At 40.5% G+C, this 22,162-nt stretch overlaps 1 protein-coding gene across 4 annotated transcripts in view; it reads left to right on the forward strand.

The window, feature by feature from the left end:
* Positions 1-11,916: 11,916 nt before the first annotated feature.
* The window catches only part of CEP15 (centrosomal protein 15), a 34,885-nt gene continuing 24,639 nt past the window's right edge, over positions 11,917-22,162 (forward strand). The window contains exons 1-4 of one of the 4 annotated variants that reach the window (XM_083795718.1): positions 11,917-13,979; positions 15,170-15,248; positions 15,954-16,077; positions 20,701-20,775. In XM_083795718.1, the coding sequence (XP_083651844.1) occupies positions 15,196-15,248; positions 15,954-16,077; positions 20,701-20,775 (252 nt within the window). In that variant the 5' untranslated portion in view covers positions 11,917-13,979; positions 15,170-15,195. Of the gene's footprint in view, positions 13,980-14,206; positions 14,609-15,169; positions 15,249-15,953; positions 16,078-20,700; positions 20,776-22,162 lie in introns of those variants that run through there. The other 3 variants (XM_083795717.1, XM_083795720.1, XM_083795719.1) reach the window with 3 other exon arrangements.

Here is a 22,162-nt window from a genome sequence, read left to right on the forward strand (position 1 = left end):
GGTGCTTACCAGGTTTCATCAGCAGACGATCAAGAAGAATAGAAAACCATAGAAAAACAATAAATTGAGGCCTTCATTACGTGCAGCCTGATGGGCCCATCAGCAACGCACAGCTTTGCCCTCCAGGAATTCATCCTCACAGGCTCGAACCACGATCTCTAAGGGTATTGCCTCGGTGTAAGAACCATGGGACAAACTCTGGTCCCAGCCTTCAGAACAACACTCTGTTTCTAAGCTGCAGTTTTAATTTAAAATAACATTTAATGTCATTTCAATTAAATATCATTTCATTCATGATACTGTCAGCTGACACTCGTAGAGCACACCAGGTTGCAGAACACCCTGTGTTAAAATGCCACAGGTGGGACTGCAACCTGAAAGAGTTCTTGCTGTTGTAGCTGTAATACAGCAAGCTGTGTAAAAACAGGTGACAAAGTAAAAAAGGTTGAGCTATTTAACACTTTGCTTAGCTGGGTGTAAAAAAGGTTAGCACACTTTGCAACTAGCAAAGAACATCCCTAGTTTTGCTTAATACCAGCCTTCAAGCTGAAAAACACCATTAGTGGGGAAAAAATCATAAAAGCTCTTAAAAGTTCAGTAGCTTATGTTAGGAAAGGCTCTGCCTTCTGAATTTTAGTGCCTTAAATAAGCTTCCTCATTACTTAAACCTCTTATTTTGAGCCTGTTAGACATAGACATACGTTGTGCCTTTGCCAGAAAGTCTCCCAGTGACCTGTAAATTGATTGCAGCGTGTAAAATTGGCTATAAGTAAATCCTAGCTCTTCTTTTTCTTTTTTTCTTTTTTTTTCTTTTTTCTTTTTTTTTTCTTTTTTTCTTTTTTTTTTTTTTTTCTGAAGTGAAAAGGATGTAGGTGTCTTTTCTACTGTTAGGCTCTATGTTCTGTATGCAGTTCAGAAACGCTATTGATCGCGCAGCATCTATGATGTAGTACCTGAAATGTATAGCAGTGGGCTCTCGTATTATGAAGCTGATTGTTTTCATTGACAATGCCACTATATAACATAAAAATTTAATTCTCAAATGTTGTTTTTATGAAGTCTGATGGTTTGTGTAGTCATCCCAAATACAATAGATGGGGTCTTATTCATCTGCTATGCACCCGATAGGGCTATATATCTCACAGCAGTCTATTACGCAAGGTACTGGAAAGAATGAGGAGCACCAGTAACGCACCTCATTGGTTTCACGTAGGATATTGGTATCAAGTTTTACAGCATTTGTTTATCTCAGTTCTGTGTTCATAATCTAGAAGTGTAATTAAAAATGCCTTGGTATCTTTCTTGTGCCATAGCCAGCCCGTGTGTTGGTACGTCTTCACACCATTCACCAGTCAACTGGGTGAACGTTTTACGGGTGTGTTAGCAGGAGTAACTGAGTCAAGCCCACGTGGCCAGATGAGCAGAGCGCTGTCGCACCAGAGTTTTCTCTATTTGCCAAATTTCTCCTCCTCGTTTCTCAGCTTGAGACACGGGTGCCTGATCAGCAAGGGCTCAGCACCTCGCAGCCCCAGCACAGAGCCGTGACTGCTCTCTGATCCACCAGCTTGAACAGGTCCTGAAACACGGCGTTGTGCTAGAAGCCACAGGAATCAGGAAGATTAAGTACAGAACTGCCAAAAAAATGTATTAAGCAGGAGTTCGTCACATAAAAGGTATGACAAAAAGAAAAAGAATAAGCTCCAAAATGACAAGTGGAAAGAATGCGGTCATTTAATAGAAATGGCATAAAGTTGGTCAAATTACCCTGAAGTTCACAAATAAGGGATAATAGCCGTTCTCCTCTGCCCCTACACCCACTTTTTATGCCCTTATTTCTTTCATATGAGTCACTTTTTATGCTCCTGCTGCCGCACGTAACTGGGCCGAAGCCCATGTTCCACAAGATGATAAAGCGAATTTTGATCACGGAGTTACAGATTCATGGCACAAAGCTTTCACCCAGTCCAATGGCTACCTCCTGGTTTTCACATTGTTCAAAATATTTTGGGGGGAAGCCGTATTCCCACAGACTTCACACTAGTTTAGGAAAGCCCATTCTCTCACAACAGGCATGAAAACCCACTGCTACAGGTGCCTTGACCAGGAATTTGTTATTAATGGGCAGTTGATCGTGGCCTCAGCAATGAACAGCCCTGAGCAAGGCTGATGTCCTCCTGAGCACGCAGCCACCCCTGCCCAAATCTTCAGCCTGAATCATCTCTCATCCTCTTTTCTTCCTGAGGCTATACAGTGGATTCTTTCCAAAATAGCGAGCAAAGCCCCATTATGTTATTTCCTTACTAAGCCCAAAAAGCATGTTCCAAAAAGGTAATATTAACTTTGGCAATTGGATTCCTTGCCTTTGGAGCTCTTATTCCACATTCTGCCTGCAGTTACAGGGACTTCAATCTTTATTGATTTTCCTGTGCCACCTCTCAGCACCCTTCCCAGGCAGCATGATGCATTAACTTTCCATATAATGAATATTCCTCTTTGGTCTCGTACTCTGAAATACACTCCTGTCTGAATGAGATTTCAATGCTCTGCATTGCTGATTTTCAGCTGCATGCCACAGCCCTTGTTTTTCATAGGTTGGCAATACCAAAAGAGCCCTCTAGACCCAGACAGATTGCTTTTAACACAATCACTGTTTTCTAGGAGGTGTGGGGAGGAGAGCCTTCATATTTTTTAGACTGGTTCCAACGATAACGTTATTAAAGCTATTTTCCACCTCGCAAGAAAGTTATCTGATGATGATATTGTTCCTGCCTTTTAAACTAATTTTATTTCAGTATGGTACATTTGCAGTCATCATAATCCTATTGTTGCATGCTATTCCCAGTATAATGAATGGAAAATACTATTGCTTGGGGAAGGGGTTTGTGCTGGGTTTTGTGGGGGAGTTGTGGTTTTTTTTTTTATGTTTTTTTTTTATTTTATCTACTGCTATAATACCTGAAGATAAACTAATTTATTCTCTAAAATCCCTCCTATCCACTGCTTTGTTGCGTTCAGTTGCCAGTAAAAGATGCAAGTTACTTTTGCAAAGCAATATGAAGACAGATCTACAGCTATTCTTCTAAAGGTAGGCTGCATCCCCGCTGCCAAGCTGTAAAGCTACGGTCAGTTCCTCCACGCTGGGTTTGGGAAACAGTGGCACTGTGCCCACAGCACTAAAAAAGCGATCTCCCATTATATGCCCGTTCCTGTCACATTTCCTTTTGTAACAGTTAATAAGAATTAATAGATACTTTCACAAATAGGTCTCAATTGTTGCAGGCGATTACAGGGTTCAGCAGGTTGCTTATTACCGCAGCATAGCGTTATCTGCTGATGAGCTTGCGACCCTTGTTTTCCTTATCTGTTAGGAGCTTACGTTATCTATTAATGATTTATGAGCTAACCTCATTATAAGGTTGTAGGATGGCGTGCGACAGATTACAGCACAAACAGGCAGCACTCCGGCACTAAGAAGTTTCTCCGTGCAGCTAATCCCAGGTTCATTACGCCGTCCTCGTTCAGATTGTATCACGTGCTGGTGTGCCCTGGGGGCCCCGCTTCCTCCCAGGAGCAAGAAGCTGTGCACTGCATTGCCCACGTGGTGAGCACACAGCTTCCCCTCTACAGGACACCAGCATTTCACATCCATGTCAGCCAGGCTCTCAGCGGCTTTATTTCACTGCAGTGGCCACAACGTAAAGTATTAAACCTCCAGGTAGAGGCACTCGCTGCAAACTGGCCAGAGACCTTGCCAAAGAAGGAACGGTCGTGGTTCTTTTCCTGATAGAAAGCTTAGGGAAAAAAATGGCTTATGGTCAAATCTTTCATTTTTCACAACAGTCCCTTCCCAGCGCTCTCTAAATAGCAAGCCAACCTTATTTATTTTTTTTTTTTTTACAAAATCCTCTGTACTGTAACATTTTCTTGCCAGTTCTCCCTCAAAGGGTGCGACGCAAGCGCTGACAACTGTGAGTGCTCAGCTGCAATACCTGATTTTGTGACAATTAATAGCAAAGCTGGGAAGATTAGATTGTTCACAAAGAGCGGCACAGGCATTCGCAGGGCGCACATGCTTGTTAAATCCAGCTTTCTGAATTCAGGACAGCACACCTTCCCTCGGAGCCCTGCAGGCAGGAGGCTCTCTCAGGACACCCAGCCAGAGCAGCTGCTCTGGGCAGGTTCTCAAGGCAAAAAACCTGGACTTCTCCGAAGCTACTGGCAAAGTTCATTTTGACTTTAGCAGAGCCAAGATTTTACTGTTACCGTATCACTAATCTCTTGGCTTTTGGCATTACTGCCTTTTTTTTTCTTTTTTTTTTTTTTTTTTTTTTCCCTGAGCAATTTTAGGCATATCTCTTCCAGTCTTCTGACAAAGATGTTTATTATGAACAGCAATTACTCGGCTGTAGTGGTATCCTGGGACCTTAGCTGTGGACCCGTGCGCGTTGCCAGAGACAGTGTGCGGAAGCATAATAAAGAGACAGGTTTGCTATTTGTTTATGTATGATGTTCTTTACCTTATCCTCAGACATTAACACCAACGAGTTTAAGCTGAGGAATAAACACGAAGTTTGGTGTGCACACTCTTCTCCTCTCCCAACCCCACTGGCTTCGGCCACACAGAAAAGAGCCTTTGGGTGATGAGCCAACAGCAATGGAGGTGAGCTGAAGTCCTTTAGAAGTTGTCTTTGCTGTGTCACTGTGGGTCTTCCTCATTGTGCATCTTCAGAAAGACTCGGAGATGGAAGAGCTCCTGGCCTGTATGACTCCAAAGTTACTGTTCCAAGTGAAATTAGCTGGGTCTTTATTTATTAAAAATACTCAGTTCCCTTACTGAATTAATTCCTATGGTTTATTTCATTCATTTGGCCTCTTATTTTAAATGAATGTTACACCTAACGCTATGCTGTATCTGCAGTGCGAGATGTGCCCCCAAAATGACTCCACTACTGTCCAGGAGGGCTTGATACAAAATAATTGGGTTACATTGAAAATGATCCTCTACTGCAAGGATTACATTGTTAACCAGATCACGTTATTTATATATATGTATGTTATATATGTTATATATGTTATATATATATATATATGTTATATATATATATGTTATATATATTAATATATATATATTATTCAATGAACAAGCACATTACATTCAGGATTATGTTTTTGGGAGGTACCTTCAGCACCTTGTCGTGATGCACCTTGCAATATTTGTGCATGCCCTGTGGGATTCAGGCCATGGATCCCAACACTTCCACGATACTTTCTACAATTAAAACCCACAGCCTCTCACACATGAACAGAGACCAAGATGTTTTCATCACTTGACTGTGCTTCCTCTAGTGCAGGGACAACAGTCCCTTCTAAGAGTCTAGAACAGCCAAAGCCAATTCAAAGTATATAAAAGTTATGAACTGCACATTTTAAATAGGACTGGGGAAGCATAATTTTAATCAGCCCTGTTTGATTATTCCAGTTGGCACAACATGTAAGAAGGTACCACAAATTATTTTGAGAGATTAGCCAATTATGGAGAGCCATTTCCAGAGAGGAAATTTAGGGCATCTCCCTAACTGCTTGATTTATATGAGAGCCCATATTTTAGCAACAGATCGCTTGATTGCCTATATAAACTCGTTTCATTTTGGTTGCTCTAAATACAATAAAATTTTAATTAAATAAGCAGCTCTATGAATAATAGAACCTGCTTTCCTATGGATTTGAGTTGGAGGAAAAAATAACCTACATGGAGCTTCTGACATCTATTAAGTGGTAAGCTCTCTTTATAGCCTTTCTTCCTCTCTGCATAGCCATCCATTTTCACAAAACTTTTAGGACTGTGCTGCCTTTGAGGATAGCAGTCTTGGTGTCAAACTTAGCTGCAATCGGTCAATGTCAACAACTACTGATGAAAGAGATATTAAAGAAAGGTGTGCATGAATGTGTGCAGGTACCTACACACACAGAACATGACTGCGTAAACCTCATTTAATTATACCAACATTTTCTTTAAAAAAAGATTATATAAATTGATGCAACTTCACAGCTTTTGCTAGAGTCATGTCCATTTTCAGTAACTGACAACCCAGCCGTCAACTGATAATCTTCTGTGATGTGGCTTAATGAAGAAAATAAATGATACTCCCTAAGGAAAGTCATTTTCTCATTCCTTAGACTGTATGTCTTTTCTCATATTTCTTACTGAGCTTACCGCTTCATCTTTCCGAAGAAAATCTCCTCTACTACAGTACTGCTAAGCTGAACCATAAATGGCAGAAATCCAAGCGTTGACCCTTTTCATGTCAATGGCAGCACTGACATTTTTAGCCAGTTATTTCAACACCTGGACTCTACCGTGCTGTCCGTAACTCTGATCACAAATAGAGCTCTGTTCAGCAAAGACAAAGATACCCAATTGGGCAAGAAAATTTGAGAACGTTGTTAGAACTTGCCGTTATTTTAATATTTTAAACTGACAGCATTTGAAAACCAACTTGAAAGCTCGAATTTAAATTCACCTGCCTTTCTGTGCCTTAGGCTACGAAATGGGTTCAGACAAACAGCCAACTACAAACAATGTCATGTAGGACTTTGTAGTACAAAACTCGTATTGAGATCACAGCACAGAGAAGTTTACATTAGGAAGCCTATGCTGACAGAAAGAGCTTCACAACACAGAGATTTTTTTTTTTTTAAAAAAATTCTCCTTCCAACTGCTGAATAGCGCGGCAATACTCTACACACCTACGTAGCCTTGGTGTCAGCAGCAAGCAGGCTGGCTTGGCAGGCAAATGAAAGCAGACTGCAGAGGTTGTGCATTACAATGTTTATTGCCCATCTTCCCCCGGCAATACTGCTCACAGCTAGAGGCACAGAGCAGCAGGTGACTTGGAACTGTAGCTTCCACATTTTCCTCTCTCAGACACAACTAGCAGCTTATTACTTATTGACATTGTGGTGTTATTCTGAAGTTTCACCAGCGCTGCTCAGCAGGACACGGCTGCTGCAAAAGGACGGGCTCTGCAAGTTTGACTTCCCTTTGATGGCGCCGAGTCACACAGAAAGCCACGTCGCAGACTCCTGGTCACAAACCGACCGAGGTCCGTGTTAAAATGGATCCGTTTTCTTGCCCGCCTTCCCCTTCCACTCTTACTAGTAGGCCATTGTCGAAGTTCACTTGTCGGATTCTTAGGTTCCTTCCTCAGACTTCTCTGTTGAGATTTATTAATTACATCCATTTGTTCTTCTGCTAGCTCTATCTTTTTGCTTAAAAAACTCATTTTTCTCTGATGTGAACAACTACTCGTGTATGAATAGAAAACAATCAGATACTTCTCCTGATCTTGTTTTGATAAATCTCGGCTCACAAAGCAAGTTTGCTCCACTACCTTGATCATCCTAAATCTTTTTGTATCCCTCTCTAGTTTGAATTCATTTTTCTTGAACTCAAGTGACTGGAAACACAGCATAACACTTACAGCTGTTCAAACGAGTAGAGTGAACCCTACCAGGCCCGGAGGAGCTCAGCTAAGTAATTGTCTCAAGAGGAAAGACGGGTGAAGAAGTTCATCTTTTCCTCCATTTTATGATTATGGGTAGACCTGACACGGGAATTTAAATTGAAGGATAGAGTTTATGCTGTAATTCAGGACTGATGAAGATTATTTGTGTCCCCAGGAAGTTTTCATTAATTAAGCTTTAATACTACTTCAGTAAGCCTTGCCTCTCTCTACTTCCCATTCATTCATACAAAGCAAATATGATGCATTGCTGTTTATTCTTTATACAGAGTTATAAAGCTGAGTTGATTCATTTTATGACACAGAGCTTGAGATATTTAGATTCTGTCTGCTTTTCTTAAATTTATATGATCACCCTGCTTGCATTTCTCCTTTTAGTGTGGTTATTAATGTTCTAAAGGCTTTGTTATAGTTTGTTTTCATTAATGCAAACTTTAAAACGCGTCCTGAAGAGAACTGTTTATCAAAAGAGTATTTTATTTGCTAAAGAAGCAATTCCTTCTCTCCTAAAAAAAATAATAACAATAATAATAGTCATAGAAGCAAAATAGAGGAAAGAGATTAGTCAAACAAAGTACATTTGCATATCTGTTGTAAAAGCTCCTTTTGAGAGTCTTCCTTTCTGGTTACCTAACACGATGTCTTTAAGCATGTTTTTTTATCAGTGCTAAGGGCACCAATCCTAATGATTTAAATTGCAGTTCTGAGCACTCAGCTACTCTGGAAATCAGGCCCTATATGGGTCAAGTTGGTCATTTCCTCTAAATGAACACTTAAAGAAACATTGACTTTAAGTGTGTTGGTTCAGGCTGAATCCGCAGTGGCAGAGGTGGGAGCAGAACTCGGGTTTTCTGACTGACTGATCAAATGAGTACACTGCGCTATCACCACAAAAAGAGTTTAAAGAATGACTCCGAAAGGTTATTTTCACTGAATTGCTGAGTACATAAAACGAGTTGAAAGAAAGGGTAAAACTTCTTGAAAGGGTTTAGAAATGGTTATATTTATAATCTGTTGTGGTAGGATTTAGGAGTCCAGTGTTCACTGGAGCTAGACTGACAAATTTATTATAGTTATAAGGCTGGGAAACCTATTAGAAGAAACATAATAGAAAGTACATTTTTGTGAAGGTTTAATAGGAACTGAAATAATTCAACAAAAGACTAAATTTAGTAAGAGGGGGAAAAGTCATTTATTAAATCTTTCCAAAAAGATTGAGTGACCTTTCTTTAAAAAGAGGGATTTTTTTTTTTTGTAAAAAATGAGAAATTCAACTTTCATAACAACAACCTAGTAAAAGGGTTTTATAGAAACTTTTTTTTTTTTTGTGCAAGTTCTGGTATTTTTATTGTCAGTAAATGTTGGCGTTATGCAATAAGAGTAGCATTGTTGCCTCTCTAATTTCTCTCAGGGATTGAGGAAACTCATAATAAAAGCATTCAAAACCTAAACTGAAATAAAAAATAGAACATTCCTGCTCAGGTTTGTATGGCAAAAAAGCAGAGAGAGAAACTACTGGCTGAGAATTCAGCTCGTAGGGAAATTGTGCCAGCACTGTGAAGGTGGTGTTATTTCTTCTACCTCTGCTTACAGTAAAGTCAAGCTATTAATATCAAGCATCTTGACAGTCATATAAATGCATATTATTAAAATTCAGAGTATTTTTTGCTTCTGTAGATGTACCATCATTACAGAACACGACAACTTTTATGTTAGCCCAGATGGCAACAACGTTACTTGCACTGGATGAAAGCTATATGCTGACTTGTATACCCAGTGCAAACGGATGAACGCTGGTGTCTGGGGAAGTCCCAGAGCATGGGCGGACATGATTTTAAAGAGTCCGCTCAGCCCAAAGCGGTTGGACAACGACTGGAAGAGCCAGCAGCGCCTGCCCAAGACCGGATGCACATGAAAGTTAGCAGGCGCTGGCTTGTTCCAGGGTAATCTCACTGTGGTCTCCCGTTGCTCTTAGAAGGAGAACGTTTTCAGTGCCGAGGGAAGCAAGCTTGGATCCTCTACATGGATGAGGGAAGTGCCGCGTGTAAGATCAAAGCGAAGCATCCCCGTTTGACATACTGGGACAGGAACCGAGAATGGTGATTCTCCACGTGTTTGTTTTTATTGGGTTTCCTGTGTTCAGTTTAAGAAAAACAGAACACAGGAGTTGTTTGAAATAAAGCTGTAATTTACTATCTTAGCATGCTGAGAAGCAATTAAATTCAAGCTAATTACTATAAATAGTTGTTATAATTACATGTAAAACATTCTACTACCTGTACATCTGTTAAAGTCAGTCGAGGTCTGTAGATTTCTCTTTTTTTTTTTTTTTTTTAAACAGAAGTCTTAATGTTACTACTCAAGGGCCAAACCATTTTCTGGAAATCTTCAAAAAGAAGTAGCTATGCCATAGAAACTACAGATGTAAAGCACCTGTCGGGGCATGGATCGTATCCCTTTGACAATACTGAATGGGTACGTCAGTAAACTCTCATGTATTGTCTAAGCTAGGTTGTATTTCGCATCAACTTATATTTCGCATCAACTACTACTGGAAAGACACTTCCAGAACCTAAAGGATTTTTCTCAAAAGCAAACAAATAAATAAATAAACTAATTTTCAGTTGAATGCTGATTATTAGGTCCATCCTATTTACCAGGTTTTTATCGCTACTTGAAGTATAAAGAAAATATTCTGTTCCTTATGCCCTTCTCCTACAACCATTGTTTTTTTTTTTTCTTTGGCATTGGACAGGGCCAGGCCTGGCTTGATCGGCACTTTTACACTGTGCTTTCAAGAGCACATGAACAGTTGTTGGAGTTGGGTTGGAGTCCCACCATCTCTGTGCTCTTACAGCTATCGGCTCTTCCTCTTCCCCAGCCTTTCCAACTCTTGTTCAGAACTTGACTCAACTGTCTATAGTTTGGCCAACTACTTTCGCACCAGCTGCTGGGCACGTGGCAGCATCTGTGCTCATTTCCAGCCCCGCAGTGAGGAGATCACGTTCCCAGATGTGAAGCCGATGGTGTTCTTTTGGCGGTTTCACGTTGAGAAAGTTCGTTCACAATTGTCGATCGCTGGCAGCTGCGGTGCATCCATCTGGCGCACAGACCACATCTTGGTCTGCTGTTCGGGTTCTGGATCACCTGAAATAGGTGTCGTGATGTCTGGGGGTGATTCCAACAAGCGTGCTCACATTGCTTTGTCTAAGCACGCAGCACCGCATTGGCAATTTTCTTTCAACCAAGCGTGCGACTTTGATGCACGTACCAGTCTTTCGTACACCAGACACACGTATTCGGCTGCCAAATAACAAAATGCAAATACAAGAACGTGCTGTTGGGTTGCCCAACCGTTTATGAGTGTCATCTCAACTCAGGTCTTTCTACTGCGGTGAAGCCAACTCATTGCAACCCTGAACAGAGTGGGATGGGCCCTGCCTACAGTCAGGCTGAGAGCAACTCCCTGAATATCGGAACGTGAGGGGAAGAGGAACAAGGTAATTTTTGCACTTTTTTGCTTTGATGCCTTATTAGCTTGCTCCTTCACTGGGCGGACATTTCCTTGCACATCTTCACCTTTTTAGCTTGAGGTAACGTCAAACAGCTTCGCACAGGGCTTGTGCAGTTGTCCGAAATGCCGCCAACCGTCCCCCACTTCTCCAGTTGATAGGAGAAACTGCCAGAACCCAAGGTGACAGCCACGAGCTACTCTGATGGGATTTCATGGCTCTTGGACTGTCCCGTAGGCCTAGCGTATTTTAGCAAAGGTATCACATAAGAAATGTTTATGAACGGATGGACTTCAGACCTCCAAATGGCTATAAAGCTACTAAAGCAATACAGGTGTACTGCGAAAAGAGCAAGTAAAGAAAGAAAAGCAATCCGAAAATAAAAAAGAAAAAAGAAACAAAAAAATTAACACGTATGCATTTTTTAAAAAGTTTTTGAAGTGTTCTTGTATAAAAAACTCTTTTCTTATTATTTTCCATTAGAAATACCCGTCTTAAAATTCAAATACATAAAAACATTCTTTTTTTTTTTTTTAAACTGACATATGGCACAAATTGGTACCAGTAAATAAAAGCACATAAAGCTAAACTGTGCCCTTCTAAATGTTAGCAAAAATGACAAAATAAAATACTAGCTATATAAACTACGCACAGGTGTGTAGCATATTACAAGCAAAAAAACCCATATCTTGCAATTATAAGCCTACAGTATTTATTTCACTTGTCTGTAATTACATTTTATACATGTTTGTTTAGTAATATCAATCCAAGACATCATTTTGAGGATATAATTAACTGCATGTTAGAACAGAATGTGTTTGACTGGTTTTGTGTGTAGCAAAATTGAAGACTGTTAGCTGTGTTTAAGTGCCACCTAGTGTTACAATTCACCAACTTCTCTCAGAAAAGCCCTTTCTCCTCAATTTTTCAGAGCAAAACCAAATTGCGGGGGTTAAAAACCTAGGGTCACAATGCCCACATTTCAGTACTAGCATTAAGTCCTGAATCCGTATTTAGGCACTCACAGACTATGGAGAAAAGCTCTCATGCCTAACCCTGCTACATAAGCCTGCTGCCAAGCAAGAGTTAGGTGCCAGCACATTAAGATATTAAGATATCTTAATATTCCTTTTGTCAGTCCCTCCTGTCCATAAAGCCCCATTTCAGCAATGACCTCATGGCCTTCACTGTTGGTGCTACACCTATTCAAAACAGGCTGCTATGGGCATTCCTGACGGTTGCTACCATATATATATATATTTTTAGTAAGTTTAGAGATTATATTCTTGACAAGTTTGGAACTAAAACAGGCTAGGCTGCATTTCTAATGGAAAAAAAACATTAATACTGAAAAACTAAATACAAAGTTTATAGCTCATTAGCTATTGATGACTTATTGAGTGTTTCATCCCCCAGTCACATAAAGTAGTCATTAAGAAATTACGTTTTCCATCCTGCCTCTATTTCCACAACGCTGAACAACTGATAGTAGCTGCAGCTTAACTAAAATGTTCTTTGCACTGTCTACAAGTGGCGTATGTAATGGTTTACGTAAACCAAACTTCAGTTTGTCTCTATTCTTTCTGAAATTCATTTAATGCTACAAGAAAGATCACTCCCATTAAGGACAACTGGTGTAGCTCAACGTAGACCGTGCAGAACATTTAGGCTTTCCATTAAACTTAGTGAAACTGTAACTATTAGTTTTTCAAACCATTAGAAATGAGGAAAGGCTCCACTTCCCTGTCTCATTTATTGGAAAGTCTTGTCTTCAAATCACAACCGTAAAAAAATAAAATGAAGATTTTGAGTACTATTTATCCTGACTGCTGCAAAAAGCAGGGGTAAGTTGACAAGTACATTAAAGAATTTCTACTTAATTATATGTCATACAGTGAAATAATGTGAATTTTTTCCAGAAATATAAAATTAGGGAATGAAAAAAAGAGATAAAGAGCTGAAGGATCAGAACAAAAAGCTTCTGATTAGCAGTCAGAAAGGCCTGCCATGAGGCATCTTTTAAAAGGATTAGATAATATTTTAAAAGAAGGCAGTGAAGACGAGCTCTTTCAGAGCAACTTTTAGGTATAACCTGCACCTTCAAATGTGCATAGATCTATCAGGCAACAATGAAGAAAGTGAAGAAAAAAATGTACTTTCAAAAGTACTTTGGCTTACAATTTTCTCGTTTGTGTTTTCTTTAAAGACTTTCACAAGAAGTGGAATAATTGGGCCTTTTTAGAAAGTAAATTTTGTCAGAAGTTTGAATAAAAGGACAAGTCTGCCTCAGCAATTCTCCGAGCTTTGAGGCGTGGAAGAAATCCTGCTCTCAGGCAGAGGGCAAGCTCTCACCACAGGATTGAAATCCCATGCCAAGAATCTGGCTGTAATTTACAGTATGCTTTCTGTGCCAAAAATCTAATGTTACGCCTTGTGTAGTGAAGCAGTAATTTGCCTCAAATACACGCGTACGTCGCTACAGATCCCAGCGCCGGGATGAGTAGGCCCTGAGGAACAGGCAATGCTAAACCAAAGCAACCACTCAGTGCCACTTTTGGGCTCGCTCTTCCTTGCCATACTCGGACTGCTAAGTCTATAAAGTTTATTGAAACTGCTGCCGAGTGTTTCACACAGTGAATATCGCCGGACACAGCGCCCGACACACGACGACCCAGCTTCCCCGCCCGCTCCCCTCAGCGTCCCCTCTGCAATCACGGCCGTGGCGCGAGACCGCTCGGGACCGCCCCCTCAGCCCGCCCGCCGGCCCTGATTGGTCCCCGCCCCCTGTCACTCCTCCGATCCCCGAGTCAAGGCGGGGGGCCGAGCGCCGAGGCGCGGCTCCGCCTTTCCGGCCGTTTCCATGGCAGCGGGAGGGGGGAGGCCGAGGCGTCGCGGAGGCCATGGTGGGTGGTTGCTTCGCTTTTGGAAGCCGCCAAAGCTGAAGGTAACCTAAGTTTGGGGCTTTTTTTTCTAATTTTCCCTTGTTTCTTGCCTTCCCCTCCCGCGGTTTTACGGAGTGGCACATTCCGGCGGGCTCTCGGATCCTCCCCCCTACCTAATGGTAGGGGCGGCTCCCCCTGAGGCAGCGCCCTTCCCGCCAATTCTGGGCCCCCCTCACCCCCCCCCCGGGCAGCTCCTGAGGAGAGAGGGCCATGGGGGGGGGGGGGGGGGGGGGCATTGTCACAGGGCGGAGTATGCTTAAGTTGCAGTCCTCATGTAAATAACTTGCTCCAAAGCTATGTGTAAACCTCTGGCAGAGTCCCCTAAGTGTTCAAATTTATTGATCTTTTATTTCTCCCACCCTTCATTTGGTGGTTTCTTCTATTTTCTTTAGTTTAGGTTTATTTCCAGGACAGAAATGCAGTCGCCTCTGAGGGGGAAATTATTAATAAGCTGTAAAACACTTCCAGCCCTCTGAAAAGTGCTGTAGGCTCTTGACTCGCTTGTGGGCTGGGCACACGAACTCCTTTACACCTCAAAAATCATGAAGTTGTAAAGAATTTAACCTTATATTCAGTCATCTACTGTACTGTTACTGCTACGTCTACTAAATGGTCATCTACCTTACTGAAGGTCTGACCTTGAGGTTTTCCCTATTTTTTTCAAGTGCTCAAAAATTAAACTGGTTTAGTAACTTCAGTTATTTAAGTATGTCAGTACTTACCCCTATTGCCCTATGAACAAGGCACTGAGTCTGTGAGAAGTTGCTATAAATGTTAATTAAAACTCCAACTTTCTGTTTGGAGTGACATGACAGAAGCCAGAAATCGGTATTGTAAAGAGTAATACACAAATTACACAAGCACATAGTTTGTGTGTGGTTGTAAGCAACTGAAACTTGAGACCGCTTAATGTTAAATGTGAAACCTGAAAGTCCAATTTGAGTTACCTCAAAGTATTAGAATTCAGCAAGATTTTCCTAAAATGTGTTGTGGGTGCTAGTAGTGTGTGTATTCAAACCACAATGTCTTGTAGTGAACATTAAAATTTATAAGCAGACTTTATTTACAGAGCTGATAAATTATATAAATATCGTGCATGCAACTGTTAACTTGGAATGCTTTACTACTGAAAAGTAAATGTTCACGTTAAGTCTTCGGAAGACTAATTTTGCTTGGTTTTCCTTCAATACAGTGACAAACAGGGACAGACAACTGAAAATGTCGTCCTATTTGGCTCAGGAGGTTCACCTTGCTAGAAGACACGAAGAGATGTAAGTAATGGCCTCAACGGCATAGCCTGCCTCACGGCAGTTTGCCTTATGGTCTTGGGAGGTCTTGCCTGGCCATCCCGCGAACATCAAATCGTACCTTTAGAGAGCACAGCAGTATTTAACAAGGGGTCGGTGTTCCAGGAGGTGGCACTCTTCCTTCATTAACTACTGGAATTAGCATCCTTGACTGCTGTTAGGAGTATTGAGATTGAGGTTTTTGAATTCCAGTAGTGGTACCGGTTTAAGATCTCTCTTTAACCTCCTATTGCCATTGAACTCTTATTTGGATTCTGTCACTCTGTGCCTCAGTTACAGAACTGCTTCTTTGTTGCCCTGTAAATTCAGACTGTGAAGCAAATACAGTAATGATTCAGGAAAATCTGCTTTTCTTATGACAATTAGTACTTGCCGATGAGCAAGAGTAGTACTGATCAAGTCACCCCAACCCACCCTGTCTTTCCTGTTCTGAGAGATTTGGTGCTTCTAAGCACCTTAGCATATGAGGACTGCTGGTTGCAATGTTATAGCTTCATGCAAGCACAGCAGGTGGTGTCTGCCTGTACCTTTTCCCTCCCCCAGCACACCCACCCTACAGCCAGCTTAATTAGCCCCATAGTTTTGAGAAAACTGGGTAAGGTAAAAAGGTTATTTTCTAGCTCCTGAGCAAAATGTTCTACCCACTTAGCAAAATGTTTTCCTTTGTAGACTGTCTCAGAGATCAGTGCTGCTACAGCAGATGGAGACTTATCTAGGAGACAAAAAGACTAAAAAGACATGGCAAACTCAAGCAGCTGATGCAGCTCGTAAAAGGAATGCAGCACTTTTAAATGTAAGTTTCTGCAACTGAATTGAAATGTCATAGTTTTGTAGCTCAGAGAACTGAAAAAAGAAAGTGTTTGCTCCATTGTTACCATTAGAGTTCCTTTTCTTGAACTTGACCCAAAGTACTAAGTGACAAGTCTCTATTATCTGATGACACCACTACCTGTTTTACATGCTCTTCTTGTATGAGCCTCGCGGTGGCAGCTGCTGCTATTTTTTTTAAAGTACACGGAAAGATTCAGCACATGCTTGTATAGATGTCTGCCTAAGACAGCCTCTGAGTCTGACAAGACTCAGAGCCCCTTTATACACCCCAATCCCAGAGAGATGGGGGGTATGTTTGCGGATAGGGGCTGACCAACCAAGCATGCTTTTAATCCAGAGTAGGAACTCTACCCACACTGATTGTGTGAGTAGAAGTTGTTCTTGGTTTTATTTTTTATCTTATCTTTTTAAGGAGGTGTAGAGTGATTTCAAGAATCTTACTTGCAAGTCTGTAAAAGCAGTGTTTGGTGTTTCTGGCTCTTCCTAGTGGTGATACTGTTAGTAATACTGCGATACACTTCCCAGTGGTGATACCAGTTATCATATTTAGGTAAGATCTGTTTCCTAGGTAAACTCAGTGGATGTTTGAGGACTAGCAATTAAAAAGATGTGAGTTTGATGGCAGGGCCTAGAATGCTGAAACCTCTTCTGGAGCACCTAGCTTAGGCATCTGAGTTGCGTGTATTTTCTCTCTCGAAATTATAAGTTTTACTCTAAAAAATAAAAAGACTTATCTGAACCCTCAAAGACTTTGTTTCTTCATGCAGAACCTAGTGAAAGTTAAAAACGTTCATGTTTCAGCTAGGTACAAGTCTGAAGCAAGCCCTCTTTGTATTTAAATGGCAGCTATATTTAGGGAGTGGCAGACGAGGCAGAACAGATAATGTGGGATTTCTTCTTACCAATTGTGTGATGAGGAGGATGTTGCAGCTTGGGCTCTGCGAAACTGCTGCAGGCTGAGCTGGGGCAATCAAACTCCTCTGTGGGTATAGACAAGTGTGGGTGCTTCAGTGGGAGGCTGGGTAGAAGGAGATGGGTTGCTTATTTCTTTGTTCTGTAGCTGGTGTTTGACTGATTTAGTACTCTCACCTAGTATAACTAACGGTTTTCTGTATGCATTTTATAATTAAAATAGATTTATTTTTCACATATGTAGTTTTTCATAAACAAGTTGTATCTTACAAATGCAGTCTCAACTCGCATACACAGACAAACATAATAAAGGCAAGATATATTTCTGCATGCTGAAAGCTTGTTGTATTGGAAATGTTAACAATAGCTTAGACATATACAGAGTGTAAATATTTTTGCAGTTACACAGATATTTGCCATCTTCTGTCACATCCTCAAAATTGTTCCTTTCAAGTGTCAAAAATGTTGGTGTTTGTACAGGAAAAAAGGCAAAAACATATGTATCAAAACAAATTCTGTTGCAGGATAAAGTAGCATAAATCAGTTTAAATCTATTAATTTTATACTGGTTTTAACAGGCATGCATTCCTGCAGATGCTTTCTGATAACAGAATAGAAAAGAAAAAAAATCTATGCAGAATAATATATGAGAAGCTTGAAAACAAGACTGATTAATGTGCCAGCTTCAGAATATTGTTCCTGATACCAGGCACTGTACATTTCACAGTTACCATGTGGAGAGTTGTTGATTTGGCCTACTCAAAAATACATGGACATGATGAAGTGTTATTTTTTTATTTGCATTTCTTTTTTTCTGCGTGTAAGCAAAATCAGTTGTTTTCAGTATGTGATCATAGCAAAAGACGTTTTTGTTTCTCTGTGCTAGTTGGTATTTATGCACAGGAAAGCATTTCAAAATAAATTAATTTTCTAATCGGTAGGAAGCAGGGAACTAAACCTTTTTTAATTAAAATTTTAGCATTATAAGCACTTGTTCAGCATTTTAACATAATTACCAGAATATTTTACTTGATGCGATTAGGATGCTATAGATTAGAGAAATCTGTGTCACTTGGTGCCCATATAGTGTTATCATAAAAGCAGAAATTCAACCAGTATTTGTAATCTAACTTATGAGCTTTTTTTGTCAGTAACATTTCTTGTGTTTAGAATTTTTTTTGGTATTATGGTGTACCATCTTATAGCATATTCATTTTCTATTTCATGTTATTTAGTGGTACTGACTATGTAGGTAACTTAAACTGAATTTGCTTTCCTGTACATCATGCAATTCTAGAATTATTTAAGTGGGATTCAGCCAGACTGTTATCAATATAAGTGACAGCTGAATTTGGTCCCCTAAAAGTGATGCATGTGTCATGCCTTCCATTTTACCTCTAGGGAAGGGTCTTGAACTGTTTTTGTTTCAGTCCTTGTAGTTTCAGGGAAAGCACTGTAAGATGCTCTCTTTTTTTCCTCTATACTGTGACATACTAAATTTGCTGCTTTTATTTCCAAAGAAGTTTACACTGCTGATGTATTTATTTTTATATTGATGATGGGGATTTCTTTTCCCTACAAAGTTTACCAGTTGCAGAGACGTGAAAGAAGTGCCATCTAATCTTAGTTATTTTCTAAAGCATACTACACCTTCCAGCAAAAATTTTGTTCACTGTCTGTCATTAAATCAGTATTCTGAATGACAATAGGCTGCACAACATACAAACTCGAGTGAGCAACAAAAAGACACGTCCAATATCTAGGCTATGCCAAAGTGACCTTTTCTACTAAACATATATGCACAACTGCTGTCTCCTTTTTTTGCCTGAAATGCAATAATTTCCTGTCACCGTAAACATTCCAATGCCTTAATTGAGTGGATGAAGAAATAACAATTTTAATCGATACTCTTCCTTCCTGTGAGAATTTCTACAGGAATTAGGAAGAAGGGATCAAAAGGGGGAAAATCCTATGGAAGGATGTGAAATGAACATTAGTGATTGATTCTGCTCTTCAGTACGGTGATAACTTCTCCAGGCTTGGTATGAGCCGTGCTGATAAGAGCTTCACTTGGTGCTGTTGAGGATATATCTTCTCCAAGCACATGCAACAGAGAAATCCCTTACTTAGGTTAATGAATTTAGTATTGTCTTCTGTTATTTTGACATTCTGACTCCAAATGGCTTCCCAGTTTTTTCACATTCCTCCCCCCCCCCCCCCCCCCCCCCCCCCCCCCCCGGTTATGTTTATTTCCTTTTACTTCTCTCACCTGAAAAGAGGCAACCACTTGCTACTTGCCAGGATTTGGATAAATCCAAGACTGAGCTTGCTCTTTCTCAGACATCCCTTAGCTTTTTACAAGGATGTGCACTTTCCTGTAGGAAAGGAGAGAACAGTTTTACTCAGATAAGATTTGTAATAACGTACAAGAGAATATAGTCACGGTGTAAAAAGAATTCATGAAATAGAATTAAGGTGAACACCGTAGGGTGAATGAACCAAGTGTATCTGTATTACTAAACTGAACTTTAAACTGAACAGTAAGGGTGTGTTTTGCTTTTATTAATCATGTCTGACTGAATTTGTGCCATATTTCTCCAACTAAACTTGAGTTGAGCACTGTTTACTTTTGATGTATTCAGATTGGCTATTATTCAATGCGAGTAATCATGTTTGGTCTCTCTTGTGGATATGCTTCTCCAGAATCTCACTCTTCGGCGGCAGTGGTGGTGAATATTTGGGAAGTCCCTTTGGGGAATTTCCTCTCTCATTTAGTTTTTCTGTTGTACTCTTCACACCCGCTCTCTGCTCCCAACTCTGCCATCTGCTATACTTTCTTTCCCCCTCCACTCTGTTCAGCTTTGGCTTCTTCACACCCCACTCCCACGTCCCTTTCTGTCTCTCTTCATCTGCCCACCACTCAATCTCTTCAATGTTTGGGTATGGAACTAAGCCCACAAGAATGGGTCAGAACTTTAAAGGGGGAGGGGGGCTAATTTGGGGTGGTGTTTTTATTTGTTTGTTGCTGCTGTTTGCGGTTTTTAAATTTATTTAGGCCTTTGTGAATCCAGCACACATCCACTGGACAAGCAGAAACCCAAATACTGATTTTTGTAAGAAAGCAATGTGAGGTGCATTGTCATCCAAGTTTGTCTGGTGAACAGCTTGCTGCAGCTCTACATTTTTGTGCACATGTTATGCATGCATATTAGCAAGTCATCTTTGTCTTGAGGAGTAAAGATCTTGCACATAATTTGCCTAGTTACTTTACAGTTACAGTAGCTAAAGTACAGACTTCAGTTTCCATGCAGCACAGAGCAAACTATTGTCGTCTCCCCCCCCCCCCTTTTCATAAGTTAAAGAGAACAGAATATAACTGTAATTTAGCCCAGTGTCCAGGGATGATAATAGTGTTTTACAGCAACAGACTTATGCAGTAATAAAATGTATTCCTGTATCAAAAACTTGCAGCAAACATATTTAGAAACCGTAGGATATTATTCTTACAAGCTGGATTTCAGAACGACTAAAAGATTTGAACCTCCAGTGTTATTATATGAATGCTGTTTAGGCTTAATGTTCATTTAATTAACTTAAATGCCTTTCTGTGAGTGTGTATTGTCCTTTTAATATTCCCAGAGTGTTTTTAAAATGTGCTTTGCCTGTGTTTTAGGATATAGAAGCAGCAGAAAAAAAGCTGCAAGAAAGAATGTGTTTACTTCCACATCCCGATACTGTTAACTTAGAAGTAAGTCCTAGAACTCTGTCTTTTTGTTTGCTGTTTATGAAACATTTTGCTTTTTTTTTTCCCCCCGAAGCATGTTCTTAAAGTGAAAATAATTGATTTTAAAATCCAGTGACTGGTATAGCCAAAGGCCTGTGTACTGTGCAGCAAGCTGAACCTAACTTCAGGGGCAAGGTCCTTAGATTCTAGAGCATTCTGGTGGAAATATTTTGCAGCTTTCAGGTTCTTATAAACTTAAAATTTAAAATGAAAAACACTAAAAAATATTGTGAATATAAAGACTACTCTGATTATGTCAGAGCTACTTTGTTTTATATGTTTTTGGGTATGCTGCAGGATGTCATCTTTACATTTCAGAATCAGCAGTTCACCAACTTGAACAGAGAAGTTTTTACTTCTCAGTTATTTTGTCAGGTAGTACGGGATCTCAGGGAAAGTAGTGCTAAACCAGGAATTCTACGTCTCACCTGTAGTCCCTGGAGCATTATTTAAAGATCTCAGTCTTGTCTGAGAGCTAGGTATTGTCCTGATCCAACACACCAATTTCAGTTCCCTAATCTCAGGACTGTTTTCTCAACGTTATGCAGTGATGAATGAATAAAGAGGACAGAAGCAGTCCTGGGAGCGGGTGTAGGGACACAGCTCTGATACAGACTAAGCATCCAGCCACAAGGCCACTGAATCAGATTCCCGCTTGTGTTTCTTGGACCAGCAGTTTGTGGGTTCAACATTGCATGGTGGTTTAGTTTCCACAGGCAATACAGAATGCCCCACACTGATCGGGGTGCTAGGGTGCTGTCAAAGGACGGAAAAGGCATGAATTGTAGCAGATGAGGAGAGGTGTATTGTATGTTGTTTTCACACCTGCTGGGCAAGTGCTTTAATACTTAGGCTGTTACTTAAATGAGAGGCATCACTTCTCCGTTTGGTTGCTGTCAAAAAGTTTGTCGTTGTATTTTGTAAATGGCTTCCTATCACCGTCACAGGGTACATGCTCAGAATGCTGTCAGTGTGTTTTTAGAGGTTTTAGGAAAAAGCATACATTTTTCCTAGATACCTGTATGTCTTGAATTGTGCTGAGAAAGATGCCAAGCTACTTGGTTGAGCCTATTTTGCCAGTGCTCAGAAACACTTCTAGACTTCTAGAGGACTTTCAAGTCACCTCTGTAGATGCTTGGATCAGTTTTGGACTAGGCAATTTTGTTTCTATCTGTCCTGTGTTAGGTGGCTAAGCTGCTTACCGGACATAGACCAAAGTCCACGCACACTGGAGAGCACAGAGCAATTGCTGATGGCTGCAGAGGTCTGTGCTCTTCAGCAGTGGTGGAATTTTAGAGAGAATGGAGTTACTATTTGAAGCAGAAGATCCTATTTCAGCCTTTTTTATACT

The sequence above is a fragment of the Anser anser genome, assembly GCF_964211835.1.
Source record: "Anser anser genome assembly, chromosome: 12".
NCBI lineage: Eukaryota > Metazoa > Chordata > Aves > Anseriformes > Anatidae > Anser > Anser anser.